Source organism: Fusarium proliferatum (genome assembly GCF_900067095.1).
Source record: "Fusarium proliferatum ET1 genome assembly, contig: FPRO_scaffold007, whole genome shotgun sequence".
Classification (NCBI taxonomy): Eukaryota; Fungi; Ascomycota; class Sordariomycetes; order Hypocreales; family Nectriaceae; genus Fusarium; species Fusarium proliferatum.
In genome coordinates, this window is record NW_022194796.1 from 1,424,460 (window position 1) to 1,440,125 (window position 15,666).

Here is a 15,666-nt window from a genome sequence, read left to right on the forward strand (position 1 = left end):
GTTATCAAACACTTCATCTCATGGCATTTCAAAGAAGAAAATTGAAGTGAAAGCAATTAAGCTCTATGTTCATTCAGGTGTTGTGTAGTGTAGTATCTAGGTAGATTATGTGTAAAATCGTAGTCTAAACGCCAACCAATGCCAAGTATTAAACCCATAGTTCTAAGGAGGGAAAGAATAAGAATGTCCGCTATCCAGAAAGCCTCATATGCATCTCATAAATCGTAGAGTTGCGCCGTTTAGTTCTTGAGACCGCAGTCAGAAGGCTTGGCGTGGTAAACCTGGGCGTTGATGCGGCCGAGCTTGACAGCCTGGCCATTTGTGAGGGCGTTCATGGCATCAAGGCCAATGTTGAAGCCAGAGGCAGCGTGGTCGATAGCGAGGACGTTGATCTTCTTGCCCTTGTACTCGAGGCGGTAGCAGCCACCACAGTTGGCAGAGTTCCAGCCCTCGATGATGTTGACACCACCGACGTACTTGGTAGGGACGTTGCCCTGAGTCTTCCAGCCATACTTGGTGATGAGACCATTCTTGCCATCAGAGCAAGAGACAGCGGTCATGGGGCGAGACTTGTCATCGTAGCCAGTGTCGTAGGAGACTGAAATAATGGTTAGTGAGTGAAGATACATCAGAGAATAGTGTCAGTAGACTCACCAGTGGTGGCCGAGACGGCGGAGGTAAGAGCAAGAGCAGAGAGGACACCGGACAGCTTCATGTTGATGGTTGTTGTTGGGTTGTTTGTGTGTAAGTGAAGAGGGAAGTCGTGGTGGTGTTGAGGAGTGTTTGGCTGGAAGCTCGAAGTGGAAGAGAGTGAGTGGTTGATTGTTGTTGTTGAGAGTGATGATACAAGAGAGGAATGGGAATCTGGACGAGACTGAGGGCTCTTCTTATACTTGAGTTCTCACAACGATCTCTAAGAAATCGAACGAACGAACCATGCATACATGCATCTAACGTTACCCATCACGGCCCTCGGGTGATCAGCCTCTCCACAGCCAAATCGAGAACACGACCGGGAAGGCTGGAGGCTGGACAAGCCCAGATTGTCTCCATACAGCGTCATAGTTGGCATTGAATGGCAGATGGACTATCACAACCCGGCCGAGAAGCTACCCAAGCTCCATTCGTATTGACCGTCTCTCGGTGCCATCGCTGCCAAAATTGGCTTTAGCAACGGATGCCAGAGCAAGGCTAGGCCACGCCGTATGCTATTTCGAGGGGCGGATACAGAACCTAGGTACCTTAAGATAGAGCCTAAAGGTAGGACGTGGCGTGCGGAAAGGCTGCTCGCATTACAGTTGAGTCGACTATAGACAGGCCCAGAACCTAGGATCCAGAATATTTCCCGTTGCGCAGGGGTGTAGGGGTTGATTTCTGCCGGTCATGGCCCCCATTTTGGGGCATTGTGGGGTAACGGGATGTTTTTGGCGAGGAATATCTCGTATTCTCAAGCTCAGCTTGAAGCTAGTGTCGTCTTGTGAACAGCACGACGTAACGTAGCTCCAGCGCATTGAGGAGGCTCAGGCTCACTAAGATCTGTAAGATCATACTCTGTAGTAAGGCCCCATTGAGGCTATCATGATGATGACCTTGTTGCGGAATGGCCGGTCATAACCTTACTGCTGAAGCTTCATGTTGAATAACTAGTCTAGTGCCACGGATTAGGATATCACCTCGTTCGATCAACGTGCCGAGCCCGTGATCCCATGACCTCACCGCCGAATAGCTGCATTGTCTATTCACGACTAGTCACGTCTTTTCAACAAGCATGACTGATCTCAAGGGTCCTGCCTGTCTATCTCAGACTAGTCTCGTATTCCTCCCTGCGTTGTCGACGCATCAAAGAACCGTCAATAACTGGAAGCCCAAAGAGGAATTAATTGACAGTATGGTCTGAGCTATTGACGTTGTATTGCATCGTGAAAACAACAAAAACACCAGGCCAAGAACATCGGGTTGTGGATCGATGATAAAAACTCCGCAAATGGGAGTTTTAGCAACATGGATGATCCCACGGAGCATCGAGAGAACACGAGAATTTGAACGTCATGGGCTCAGCGATCTTCCTGGACAAAAAGACCTCAAGGATCCATTCATTCATTATTCAAGTGCCGGAATTTCCGGTACTGGCGCAGTTACGAGACGGATCCAGGATCTACTACTAATCTGGCCCTCTTCTGCTTGTGCCCGAAAAGTGAATCCGATGTGAGAACCCGTGATGCACTATTGACGTTGACATCATGGTGGTGAGATGGATGCTAATTGAGGTTCTGTGCTATTTTGGGATATGGAGCTTGGGTGTTCTGGAAGCCTCTGAGTAGTGGGCTGTCGGCATAACCGGTTGGGTTGGGGTCGCACGGCCGGTCACTTGCTTGTTCACAGAAAACACCATCGAAATGCTAAAACAAAGGCTGGGAATGTGTCATTTATTGAATAGCTAGCTCTCTGAGACAATTGATCCCAAACCCCAATAGTGCATATGCCTTGACTCAGAATGCCAGATCATGAGAAAGAAATCGCCCAGAGACGGGATCGTCAAATTCAACTTAGACAGGGCATGCTAGTTTGCACAGCAGTGGACTTACTAAAGCCAAGTAATGCACACACGGAGTTCTACAATCTTCAAGATATCTCTACTAAGCAAGCTGAGGCCCACAAACATACAAATCACAAACAATGCGTTGGGCAGAGAGAACAGTGCAACATCGTATCCGTTAACGTCAGATATAGAGGATCAAGCTGAGCCTCATACATAATAATAGAGGAAGCCAAGAATTAGAAAGAGTGGCTCTCCTCGTATCGAAAAACTCCGTCATTGCAACAAACAGAATTATTCCTCATGCATAATAGCTCAGATAAGATTATCATCATCAGACTTATAACCCGATAGCCCGAAGCAATATCCCAGCGCAGCTCAGACCATTCAGTGTCCATATTTAGCAATCAGAATGAATCCCTTTGGCCTTCAACAAACTCTGTTATCGACCAATAGATAGAAGGCCCGCCTCAACAGCTCTGGACTGAAGAGCCAGAGTATTTTACCCCGCCAAATGCCATTCACTCTGCTGGTGTTGAAGCAAATTTTCAGTAATAAGACCTAGGGCGCCCAAACCGCATGTTTTTTTGCTCAAGTGGTGGAGAGCTCCGTCATCGGGGAGACTTCGACCATCATGTCAGTCACAGTAATAGACAATTCCACTATCGGCCAGACTTCCTTTGATGTGACATTTCATCCTTGACTTTGCAATTCGAATTCCTCTGTCGTGAGAAGTTAGGAAAAGGCGTTGGAGTTGTACTAGCCCCGATTTGCTTTTGCTTCGCGCCGTTAGGCCCTCTCCTCGCTGGGTATCTTGTCTCAAAACCTTCCTCCAAATAACAAGCTCCAGTTCCGAACTTCGGCATACACCACAGCAAGCAAGCAAGCAGCAGTAGCAGCAGCAGCAGTCATGGAATCATTCATCATCAAGACCCCCAGCTCCAGCGCAAACATTGGCCCCGGCTTTGATGTCATTGGTCTTGCTCTGTCTGTCTACCTTGAGCTTCACGTAACCATCGATCGGTCAAAGACAAAGTCCGAGCACCCACTCAACTGCAAGATCACCTACGAGGGAGAGGGCGAGGATGAGATTAGCCTTGACCCCCAGGTCAACCTTATCACACGTGTAGCACTCTATGTCCTGCGCTGCAACGACCAGAGGGCGTTCCCTGTTGAGACCCACGTGCATGTCAAGAACCCCATCCCTCTAGGTCGTGGCCTTGGTAGCTCAGGTGCCGCTGTTGTTGCTGGTGTTGCTCTGGGCAAGGAAGTTGGAGGATTGAAGCATCTCGACAATGACCGACTATTTGACTACTGTCTCATGATTGGTAAAACTTACCCTCCGATAGACTCAGTTGCACGCTAACCGCAATTCCAGAGAGACATCCTGACAATGTCGGAGCTGCCCTCTACGGAGGTTTTGTCGGAACATACCTCAAGCCCTTGACTCCCGAAGACGTTGCCCGAACCGAAATTCCGCTTAGCGAAGTTCTACCTGCGCCAGCCGGAGGTGAGGACACGGGCAAGAAGCCGCCGAACCCTCCCTACGGAATTGGTCACCATATCAAGTTCCCATGGGCCAAGGAGATCAAGGCTGTTGCCATCATCCCTGATTTCCAGGTTGCTACACATGCTGCACGAGGAGTGCTACCTGCGAACTACACTCGTCCCGATGTGGTATGCCAAACCCCGAATGTCTGGTTAAGATGAAGCTAATCCACGGCCTTAGGTCTTCAACCTGCAGAGAATTGCTCTTCTGCCCGTCGCCCTGGGCCAGTCCCCTCCCGATCCCGAGCTCATCCATCTTGCCATGCAAGACAAGATTCACCAACCCTACCGCCAGACTCTCATCCCCGGTCTGACTGAGATCGTCGAAACAATGTCCCCAAAGACTGACGAAGGCTTCCTTGGTGCCTGTCTGTCTGGTGCCGGTCCTACTATTCTGGCTCTTGCCACGCACAACTTCGAGGCTATCGCCGCCAAGATTATCGCCAAGCTGCGAGAACACAACGAGAAGAAGGATCTGCCGTGCCAATGGATGGTACTTGAACCTGCTGAGGGTACCCATGTCATTCGCTCATGAGTATGAAATCGTGAGAACAAACACCATGAGAGGAATTAGTATGACCGCACGATTAAAATCGTGGCTGGGACTGCATGGACATGTGTATCACGTAAAAGGAATTATGTTTGGCTGGCAAACTTATGAGGAACGAGGATAGAGGGTCACGCCCAGGCATGGAGTATGCGAGAACGATTCAATGAAAATAACGCAATAAGAGGGAAATTTAGATATATTCGGTTTATGAAAATGGTTGGTGGGCTAGGTGTATGTCAGTGTGATATCCTGAACTAGACTATGGAACCTGCACCGCATCGTTGTTATTACGATGTTACAGAAAGGTACAACTGAATGTCATCATGGGATACATTTTCAAGTCCAGAATAAACTCAATAAAAAAATCTTCAAATACAAGGATACTGTAATGTTAGCATTCTGTTCCCTGAGGAAAGGAATATCGGCCGAATATCTCGTGTGGCTATAGGTTAGTTCCGTTGTGGGATTGGGGAGAAGCCATTTATTGGCATTGCACTTGGCCATATTATGTTGTTCAGAGTAGCTATTTACTAGCAGGTCAATACTCACAGCCGAACATCAATATTGAATTCAGATGACAGGAATTCGATTGCATTCATAGACAACATGAGCTCTGTTTGTTACGATGTTAGGAGCCTCTATATGGGAGTAGGCTTCCTGTCTATATAACCATTGGCTAGCACCCAACAACTCACAACCACTTCATGATTCTATCAACCGAGCCGGAAACTATCCCGTTGTTTTCCAAGATTGAGGGGAAGGTTTCCACCGATCTCGGCGGGTGTTACCATCTTTTTATTTCGATAGGCCGAACCGTTGCCTTTCCCCAACTCCAAGACTCTGGTTTCGCTGTAACCTACCCCGAAGAACCGAGGCTTGGGTTGCACGACGGCAAATGCGTGCTTATAATAAACAATGTCCTCAGTGAACCCCTCACGAGTTGACAATTCCCCTGCTCTTCTCATTTCATTTGTGACCTAGAATTCACTGCCAAAAATGTCTGCTCCTCCGCCCAAGGGTATCTACGTGCCCGTTCCCACGTTCTTCGCTTCTAAGAAGACTGCCAACTACAATGCCATTACCCCTCCCATCGATGTTGAAACACAGGTTGCTCATTCTGTCTACCTGGCCAAGAATGGAATCAAGGGTCTAGTCGTCCTCGGTAGCACAGGCGAAGCTGTTCATATTCACCCTAGAGATCGCCACGCCATTCTCAGTGGTATCAAGGCTGGTCTTGAGAAGGAGGGTTTCAAGGATTATCCCATTATTGCGGGCACAGCGACAAACAGCGTCGAAGAGACTGTTGAACAACTCAAGGATGCTCAAAAATCGGGTTCCCAATGGGGACTGTGCCTCGTTCCTGGGTACAATGCCGGTGCAGTTACACAGGAGGGTATTATCCAATGGTTCACAGCAGTTGCTGACCAAAGTCCCATTCCTGTCATGATGTAAGTCGTCTCGACCCAATTATACCAAAACCCCGGACTAACCAGATTGCTCAGCTACCATTACCCCGGAGTCTCAAACAACGTCAAAGTTGCACCTTCGACATATGCCACGCTTGCAAAGCACTCCAACATTGTCGGCTGCAAGCTCTCCCATGGAGATGTCTCGGTAGCCGCTCAGGTTGCTTCCAACCCATCCATCGATCACACCCACTTCCACTGTTTTACAGGCCTCGGTCAACAGCTCCTACCTGTTATCTCAGTTGGCTTTGCCGGCGCCATTGATGGCTCAGCGGGTTTCTTCCCCAAGTCACTGGTGCGACTTTTCGAGCTGTCGTCCAAGACACAGCCTACAGATGCTGAGATCCAGGAGCGAAGACTGCTGCAGTTCAAGGTTAGCTCAATGGAGGAGCTTGTGGTCAAGTTTGGTACTGTGGGTATCAAGGATGCTATTAGCAGGCTGAGAGGCTTTGGAGATACAGACGGTACGAGGTTGCCGCTCGTCGGTGGTATTCCTGGTGGTGATGCTGAGTGGGCGAAGTGGAAGGGAGTCATTGATGCAGTTGATGAGGTTGAGAAGTCGCTATAAGCATTCAGAAATATAGAATAAAGAAGAGCATAAACCTCGAATGTTAGGATCATAATCAGTGGACAAATCAACTTTAGAACTGTGTGATCTTGAACCATCATCTTGTTCATAGCATCTGATCCTCAGGCTTGTGAACTATCGTCATAGACTCAAATTTGTGCATTAACTCTCAACAAATAACCGGGCGAATGGTTTAGTGGTATAATACTCCCTTAGCATAATTCGACCGAATAAACTGGGAGTGGTCCAGGGTTCGATTCCCTGTTCGTCCATTGCAGGTGGTTAGATTCCACTATTACATCCTCTTTTTGCAACAAGCTAGTTCATCTTTTTGTCCATACAACTGTTAATTATAGAGTTACCTTTTGTGATGCTATTTGAGACGGCTGCTGCTGATATAAATCCTGCTTCTCCGCGTGCGGTAAGCTGACGTGTGATAAATAGACAGAGTCACAGTCATGTTATATATCTTGCAGTATCTTGCGTATTGAATGCTTACCGTGTCAGAAAGCATGTCGTAAGAAAGCCAGCATAAATCTGACGAGACCTCCCTGCTAAAATGCTCTTATGCTCTCCCGTTCTCTGCCTGTTATTCTCCGGCAGGATTGTTCTATTTGTCCTTTGACTGTCGTAACATTTTCGTCGCTTATACAAGCCGGCCGAGTCGCGTTCCCACCAAACTTCCGTGCCTCGGCTCCTTCAATACCTACGGAGTAATCGATAGTGGCATATCGCAAAATAGCCTTGAACTTTTCAAGGGGCAACTACCTAAACTTCAGGGCCTTGGACACTCACTAGGTACCTACGGCATCCTCGGCGTTCGTCACAGGCCTTGATTGGCAAGTCTCTGTCACACGAGATTGGGCGGGCTTTAATTAACCGTAATCGGTTGAGATAAATACCGGGTGAATCCCATCCTTCCAATCCCTCAGGGTTGTCGCAAACACCAGAATCGCTCATCATGGCTGGCGCAAGTAAGAAAATGTTTGGGCTTTCTCATGTGGTGCCTGTCATCATGCCTCTCGCTCTAGGTTCTGCTGGATACGCTGCCTATCGGGTCAATTGGGGTCCTCTGATCAAGGCTTTCCTTACAGGACCTGGCCGCACGTCGCGGATCTTCTTGCTACTGTTCATAGTGTTCAACTGGAAGAGCATGCCCTTTGCTTGGACTGTAAGTCTCGATGGTCTATCCTGGCTTTGGTATAACACCCTGACACTCTATAGTACCGAGTCTTCTACGTGATCTTCTACCATACCTTTTGGCGCAAATCGCCAAATCTTGGACCCGAGGCCCTCTTCAAACCCATGATCTCTACCACCCACGCCCCTCTTCTCGAGATTGACTACAACTTCCACAAGTCTAATTCGACCTATTTCGCCGATCTCGACGTCTCACGATCTCACCTTGTCACATATCTCTGCCGCGCATCCTATATTACACTCGCCCAAAACACGAAGACGAAGATTGTCCTAGACCCCAAGACCGATCAGCCTATCAAGGGCCAGATGAGCATCATACTTGGTGCTGTCGAGTGCAGCTTCAAGCGCGAGATCCCTGCGTATAAGAGCTTCGAGATGTGGAGTCGCATTCTATGCTGGGACCGCAAGTGGTTATACATCGTGACACATTACATCCCCAAGGGAGCTGCGAAGCCAACATCATGGCTGGACCCCACGTTCAAGAAGGTTTCTGTGCGAGGCCCTCAAGATGCTGCCGGTGGATGGGAGAAGAAGATTTATGCTACGGCCATAAGCAAGTACGTTTTCAAGCTGGGTCGCTTCACTGTGAACCCGGCTATCATGCTCGGCGGCGCCTCTGGTCTACTGCCTGAGCGACCTGGAGGTTGGACCTCTGGTGAACAGCAACTCGGCGATCTTTCTGCTGATGTCTCAGATGTGGACTTGAATGTCCCTGGAGAATGGGATTGGCGACGTGTTGAGGCGCAGCGACGTAAGGGTATGGAGTACGCAAAGCACTTCCAGGAGCTCGATAACTTGCATGACTTGTTTGACGGAGGCAATGAAGGCGCTCTTGGCAAGTTCACACCCTAAATCAAGCGAGACAGAATGTGTCAGACCAGACGAAGTCGGATAAATAGAACTAGAACATATACATGGGCAGCAGCCCGCCCTTAGATATCGGCGTTGTATAGAAGGATTGTCAGAGCTAGAAGGGAATCAGGGTAGTATCTCGAGTGCTTCATCATCGGTAGGCACCTTCAATGAATGTATGACGCTTGGAGACCGCATCGAAGGCTACCAAGACGTAGACTAGAAGATCATAAGAAAACATATTCGTCTGTGATCCAGCTTCAATGCATTGTCGAGTCGAATATGCGGAAGGAGAATGCAAGATTTTCAGGTAGGTTCCTTTGCAAATCACCCATAAAAAAGTATGGTAGCCTGTAGGTCGGCTCCGTTGAACAGGAGGCAAAAGACCTCGCAGCCTAGACCAAGTTCAATATCACATCGAAACGTCAAGAGTCAAAGTTGCAGCTACTATCTATCTTGGCATCGACGCCTGGCCAAAACGAGAAGTTTGAAGTTTTTCAGTTGACATAATTTGGTGGTCCACAACGTCAGATTTTCTGACTCGGTGCTTGACTCTATGTTTGGTCATCATCATAAAAACTTCAACCCATCTCATCCAAGTTCAGGTCTCTCCCAAAGAGGGGAACTTCCAGTGAAGTTTAGAGTGTAAAAAAGGAAAAGACCGTCACCCAGAAGGTCAACGGGATGCCGGCCCCTCGCATCAAGAATGAGCCCCATCGAGTAACCCAGCTTTCGCCGAGCAATCGCATATCTATCAATCTCGACAACAAATCCTCTGCGACCCGACACCACACGTGCGAGCACCAAGCGTCTACCAACCATCAACCTGCCAGACGACTCGTCTGTCTCGAAACCAACCAATCTCTCGGCAGCGGACTCATATCTTCATCCAAGGGGACCGAGAGCGGCAGAGAACGTGATTCAGAGCCTTTAACAAACTGATGTAACGGAGGGCAGGGCCGGTGTAGGACGTGGGCCTGGGTGCAGAAGTCAGCCGCTGTGCTTCTATGGCGGCGCGTTTCCGCAAGCTCCGTCGAAACGAAGATGTCCGGGGACTTTCTCCCAAAGCCAGAATGAATGCGAGACGCTGCGATTAATCGCAGTGTCTCTGTTTGTAAGCTTCGAATGGCGATTTTTCGAGCGAGGGGCGCGGATGAAGAGAAGAAAGAAGAAGGAAAAATCGTACCCAGCTCAAGTTGAATTTTTATGCACGAAATGGGGCTGAAGTGTGGCGTCCTGAATCAGAGCTCCCAGGTGTGGCTGTACCTCAGCTTGCTGCCTTTTTTGTGTGACGCGGGTTGGCCAATCCGAACTTCGCGTTGAGAAGGCTGGGTCGCTGCCTTCGTGCCTGTTTATTCATTCTCAGTACAAAGCTCGCGGCGCAACCAGTTTCAACAGTGCAAACATCAATTCTCTACTCCGTAAAGATCTGTTTTTCGTCCGAGATCAGTCGCTTGGCCAGTTGGAAGCTTCGCTCATAAGCCGATTAGTTTTGAGTCTCAGGAGCGGGATCCCAAGGACAAAAAGACAAAAAAAGGGCCACCAACTGGCTTTCAACTTCTCTCCTCCAACACACCGCAACCATGTCGACCCTCTTTGGCGGCGCTTCTGCCGCAGCAACAACAAGCAATACTGTAGGCGATCTCAAGCAAGACGTGGCGCTTTCCGACCCCCCGACCGATACCATCTCCGACCTTTCTTTCTCCCCAGCGCCAAACGGACCTGACTTCCTAGCCATCTCCAGTTGGGATAACAAGGTTCGCATTTACGAGATTGCCGCCAATGGCCAGAGTCAGGGCCGACACGCCTACGAACACAGCCAACCTGTGTTGAACTGCGACTTCTCCAAGGTACGAGGATATGTTGATCCGGGGAAACGAAATGGCAACTAACTAGGTTTCTAGGATGGAACAAAAGTCGTCTCTGCCGGCGCTGACAAGAACGTCAAGGTCTGCGATCTTGCTTCCCAGCAGGACGCCGTTATCGGCACACACGATCAGCCAGTGCGAACATGTCGATTTTTCATGAACGATGGTAACCCCATGGTGGTTTCGGGCTCATGGGATAAGACGATCAAGTACTGGGATCTTAGACAACAAGGACCTGCGGCAACCGTACAATGCCAGGAGCGAGTTTATACGATGGACGTCCGCGATAATCTCTGTGTTGTCGGCACCGCCGATCGATACATCAATGTTATTGATCTCAAGAACCCTACCAAATTCTATAAAACCCTGCAGAGCCCTCTCAAGTGGCAGACCAGGGTGGTTAGCTGCTTTACAGACTCTGCTGGTTTTGCTATTGGTAGTATCGAGGGTCGTTGCGCTATCCAATACGTTGAAGACAAGGACTCCAGGTAAGAAGCCTCTTGAACACGCATCTTTTGACCAGCTTAGACTAACACATTACAGTTCCAACTTCTCTTTCAAGTGTCATCGCGACCCCCCGGCCAACAGCGTCACCAATGTCTATGCCGTCAACGATATTTCTTTCCACCCCGTTCATGGCACATTCAGCACTGCCGGTTCCGATGGAACATTCCACTTCTGGGACAAGGACGCCAAGCACCGTCTCAAGGGCTACCCTAACGTTGGTGGCAGCATCACTTCCACAACCTTCAACAAGAACGGTTCCATCTTCGCCTACGCTGTAGGCTACGACTGGGCTAAGGGCTACCAGCACAACACTCAGAACTACCCTATCAAGGTGATGTTGCACCCTGTCAACCAGGACGAGTGCAAGCCCAGACCATCACTCAAGAAGCGATAAAGGATCACACGAATACCAAGGGGACGGGCTATAGGGGAGGGAATGGATTTCGTTGGTCGATTAATAGTTAGTTGCGATTATGGACTGTACCACAATTAGTGAAGACTCCAAGATTGATAGGAAAGGGCCGAAAAGGATGGACGTTGAGTTTGGACCAAAAAGAGCAAGGCAATGCAGGTGGTGGTGTTTACGAGAGATGATACCATAGATGCAATAAAACATCAACACAAACCTGACATAGTATCCAATGGCATTCAACTTGACACATGTCATCGTTTGGTAACGCAAAGAGATGAGTCAGTGGGCTTGTGAACGAATACGTCGATTATCTGATAGTCATTATTTGGAGTTATCAAGCTTGAGTTGCAAAGATAACAAAGGATCTATTGATTCCAGTCTGCCACTTGGGCTTTCACTTTTATCATTGTGTGTCGATATATGTACATAAAAGGATGGCTCTTAGCCACAGGAGCCTCTTGTAACGGGCTATTAATTGATGCAACCGCACCTTGCTTCGCATAAACAAATTAAAACGCTTAAATAGATCATCAGCTCTCTTTATGAGTAGCTGGCATAACAAGACCCCGCCCTATCGTCCCTTTCATGTTTTTGCTTGATTCTTAGTTTTTGCTGAGCGTGCGTCCAGGAAGAATATCCTGGATCATTCCGCCAAAGACGTCTCTGAGAAAGGTACTTCGGTCAGAGTCATCAGCCTTTGTTTCTTGAGCAGGCTGCTCATGAACAAACTTGACGTCAATGCTGTCCATGTTCACAGCATCCATGGTAGCCATGGGAGCACCGGGAACGACGACATCAGGATCAACAGCGAAGATGACGGGCCGCTTGCTATACAAGTCGGCGGCATCGGACATTGAGCTGTGGTAGGCGCCATAGTTGTCAGGGAGAAGGGGCATACGAGGGAGAGGCTCGTTGAAGTTGGGAGTAGCATGAATCTTGGGCAAGACGGTGCTGTCGACATGGTTGACAGGAGCACGAGAAGGGGTTGAGGAATGGAAGCTCTGCATCAATGGCCTTCGGCGACCAGAAAGAGATGGCTGAGGAGTAGGGCGGTGGGTAGTCTTGAGACCACGGGACTGGAAGCATTGTTAGTACAAGAGCTGCAATAGCTACTTAATTGGAAGAGTAGAAACTTACCTCAGAGTGCTGGGACTGCTCTGAAGAAGCTCCGAGGAGCTCGGCATACTTGGGCATGAGAGCGATACCGGCATGGCGTTGAGACTCGGCCAGAGAGCGAGTGAGCTTTGAGACGGGAGCGGTGATTCTAGGCATTGTGATAGAGTTGGATGTGACAAAAGACAGAAGTTTGTTGTGGTGGTAGCAAGGTGAAGGTGTTGGCGGTGTCCAGCTACTTATACGTTTGGCGTAATAGGTAATGGATCTGATGGAGTGTGGTTGGTAGGGTACCTTAGTGTACGGATAGCGGTGACCAAGTCTAATCAGGCGATGAGAAGAGTGGAGGGTCCACGGATGCAATGGATAGATGATACAGGCAGGCACAGGTATAAATGGAAGCAATTGGATGGTTCAATTGGAGGGAGGGAAGGAGGGTTTATGTATGTATCCCAAGTGTGACTGACAGGAGACACCAGGTACCTAAGGTAAGATAAGCTAGAGGAGGGGAAGGCGGGAGGGAGCTTCTGGTAGCTTGACCTCAAGGTGAAGCAAGCGCGGATGCTTGTCCGAGAGGCCCGTGTCATCTGGGGATGGAATGAGCAACAGCAACAGCAACAGCAACGGGTTGAGGAAAGACTCACTCACAGACTCCACACCTCATCCTTGGAAGGTACGGTACCGATCCCGCCCTGTTAGCTCACCTTATTTTAGCGACTACAGCGTTGATCCCGCTAAAGGTAATGGAGTGTGGAGAGCAGGTCCAAGTCGGAAGCTGATGGTGCTTCTGATAGAACCGAAACAGAAGGAAGGGTTGTGTCAAACAACTTCACCCTGCAGCACATCCATTCCAGGTATTGTAACGATTGATGGGATTTCAAACCGCTCTCTTCGCTGCGAAATATCACGCTGTCAGAAACCTCTAAATATATCTCTTCCGCTTCGTTGCAAACAAACAAAGGAATATGGGCATCAGCACCAAAATCAGCAAGGATGCAAAGCAATGACCATACCATAATATCATGGCAGTTCCCGACTCGGCGACGAAATACCGAATGCCGCCCGGTGCGAACAAGGTCCCTCATGCAAGTGGCACATCATTAAACACACCAAGGGTTGCTAATAAATACATGTTGAGATCCAATCAATTGCCTTGAAATACGCAGGCTACTACAGTACAGCACTTAGCATTCACCGTACAGGTCAGCTCATATGGGGAGGGTATCACTGTGTTACTGATTCCTCATCAAGCCTCACGATAGGTAGCCGTCCCCAGCTTTCGTTCTGCTGAGAAATCGGGTCCTTGGTCCACCCCCGGGCTAGAAAGGAGGCAACAATGGAGCTTCTTCAAGTCGATTTCCAGCTCGATCACTTATCGGATCATAGCTTGCTTGAGCCGTCAAAGCCCGAAAACATCAAGAGAGAAGTAGAGTCGAGGTTGAGGTAAACAGCTATGGGTGCCAATCACATCAATACCCTGTGCCTGGCTCAGTGTTTTATGAAGAGATAACAGTATCAGATCAGAGGAACAGTGGCGCCAACTTACGACAACTTTAGATACTGTGTGCAATGCTATGCAAAGAGTGTCGCAATGTGCCGCCGGAAGAATCGACATGGCACCATCCTCACAACCTCCAAAACCATCACTACAACGAAACAGATACGTGAGTGGAACTCGTTGAGCTTGCAGCTACGTACTCTCTATCTAGGTGCTGTAACTTTAGGTGGGCCAAGGGTTTGCAGAACAGAACAACGCCGCTTTAACACCCCCTGCCTTACACTCAACCTTTCGTCTACAGCCAACAATTTCCAATGGCTGCTGACGAGTCTCGGCAGGGGACTCTGATCTGACGCACGTGGATTGTGCCTGTCGCTCTCAAGATCGCCATTCTTTGAACCAATTGTTGATCTAGCATTAACAGGGCGGTCAGAAGCCAGCTGTATGTACTGGATACACTGTTTTGAAGACGCCTCTTTTTGTTACGCGTTGATCATTTTGCTGTTAAGTTCGGAACCCGATTACGCAAGACATAGTCTTAGTCAATCTTGCTGTAATATCATTATGATCTCTTGAAATGAAGCCAGCCACTGATTACTTTCCGCTTCGCGTTTCTGACTATAGATCACGCTGATCGTGTAGCTTAAAGCGGCATGGTAGGGATTTAGTGTATGGCAGAGCGGCACTGAGCAAGGCCTGAAGAGCGGGAGAGGACCCGTGACACCCCCAAAGCTGTCAGTGAACAGGGAGTAAAACGTCTCCTGGTCCACTTCTAGAAACCCGCCAACTCGGTCGGTTGCTTGAAGGTCAGAAGTCCCCCTTGGGCCGGGGAGACAGAGCGGACTCCGTAACAGATAGTCCTGTTTCCTACACCTAGATTGGGCTTTCTACCGGCAATTACTCCATACTTGATCCCTTTCTTGCGAATTGAGATTTTGAATTGCCTCGGCTCAGAGCACGGAAAACCTCCGACGTCAGAGGTTCGGCATTTAATGTTATCAGATGAAAGATCTGGAAGTCACAAGAACTGATCAGAGCGAAGAGCAAACACAGTCGAGGCCTAGACTGGATCTTGCTCCTGGGTCCTGGGCTGACCCGTGCATAAACTGAAGACCGTGTGAATATTGGGATTCGCGCGCGTCTGAGATTGTTGAGCTGCTCTGGCGGCTGATTTCAGCTGCACAGTTCGGATTCCAGAAGGAATTCTCGAGCCAAATCCAAATGAGACAGAGCTAGAACCTAGACCATGGGGGCTCAAACGAGGGGGCGATTGCTATTGTTGGAATTACGGCGGCGCCGGTCAACAAAAATTGTTGAACGGGGCCTGCCTCTAAATCTTCCTCACCTTGCCCTCACCGTAAGAGCTAGGCCTCGGGGGTAAGAAAACAACGAACCTTGCTGTGGGGTATCAAAATAAACTTAGCAAAAGTCATCCTAAACTTAGGCTATATTACCCTCATTCTTTTTGTCATTTGGGATCGAGGTCCTGTGTTTTCTTTCCTCCCCTAGCTAGGGCCCCTAGTTCTCCAAGGATGGCGGTGTCAAGGT

At 49.0% G+C, this 15,666-nt stretch overlaps 6 protein-coding genes and 1 non-coding gene across 7 annotated transcripts; 5 read left to right on the forward strand and 2 right to left on the reverse strand.

The window, feature by feature from the left end:
* Nucleotides 1–239: 239 nt before the first annotated feature.
* FPRO_07728 (putative SnodProt1 PRECURSOR) lies at nucleotides 240–715 on the reverse strand (the record flags this gene model as incomplete). The annotated part of the gene is made up of 2 exons (XM_031234184.1): nucleotides 240–598; nucleotides 655–715. 2 exons carry the CDS (start codon nucleotides 713–715, stop codon nucleotides 240–242), a joined length of 420 nt encoding a protein of 139 aa, XP_031083946.1.
* Nucleotides 716–3,446: 2,731 nt separating this feature from the next.
* Nucleotides 3,447–4,619, forward strand: FPRO_07727 (putative homoserine kinase; the record flags this gene model as incomplete). The annotated part of the gene is made up of 3 exons (XM_031234185.1): nucleotides 3,447–3,864; nucleotides 3,915–4,213; nucleotides 4,266–4,619. 3 exons carry the CDS (start codon nucleotides 3,447–3,449, stop codon nucleotides 4,617–4,619), a joined length of 1,071 nt encoding a protein of 356 aa, XP_031083947.1.
* Nucleotides 4,620–5,630: 1,011 nt separating this feature from the next.
* Nucleotides 5,631–6,668, forward strand: FPRO_07726 (uncharacterized protein; the record flags this gene model as incomplete). The annotated part of the gene is made up of 2 exons (XM_031234186.1): nucleotides 5,631–6,082; nucleotides 6,137–6,668. 2 exons carry the CDS (start codon nucleotides 5,631–5,633, stop codon nucleotides 6,666–6,668), a joined length of 984 nt encoding a protein of 327 aa, XP_031083948.1.
* Nucleotides 6,669–6,850: 182 nt separating this feature from the next.
* On the forward strand, nucleotides 6,851–6,940 carry tRNA. The gene is given in 2 exon segments: nucleotides 6,851–6,886; nucleotides 6,905–6,940. It is a non-coding gene; the product is annotated as a tRNA-Ala (tRNA).
* Nucleotides 6,941–7,629: 689 nt separating this feature from the next.
* Nucleotides 7,630–8,720, forward strand: FPRO_07725 (uncharacterized protein; the record flags this gene model as incomplete). Its single annotated transcript, XM_031234187.1, has 2 exons — nucleotides 7,630–7,839; nucleotides 7,893–8,720. The coding sequence occupies 2 exons, from the start codon at nucleotides 7,630–7,632 to the stop codon at nucleotides 8,718–8,720; spliced, it is 1,038 nt and encodes a 345-aa protein (XP_031083949.1).
* A 1,583-nt stretch (nucleotides 8,721–10,303) lies between these two features.
* Nucleotides 10,304–11,489, forward strand: FPRO_07724 (putative SONA; the record flags this gene model as incomplete). The annotated part of the gene is made up of 3 exons (XM_031234188.1): nucleotides 10,304–10,570; nucleotides 10,625–11,076; nucleotides 11,132–11,489. The coding sequence occupies 3 exons, from the start codon at nucleotides 10,304–10,306 to the stop codon at nucleotides 11,487–11,489; spliced, it is 1,077 nt and encodes a 358-aa protein (XP_031083950.1).
* A 620-nt stretch (nucleotides 11,490–12,109) lies between these two features.
* FPRO_07723 (uncharacterized protein) lies at nucleotides 12,110–12,779 on the reverse strand (the record flags this gene model as incomplete). Its single annotated transcript, XM_031234189.1, has 2 exons — nucleotides 12,110–12,583; nucleotides 12,645–12,779. 2 exons carry the CDS (start codon nucleotides 12,777–12,779, stop codon nucleotides 12,110–12,112), a joined length of 609 nt encoding a protein of 202 aa, XP_031083951.1.
* Between the last annotated feature and the right edge of the window lie 2,887 nt (nucleotides 12,780–15,666).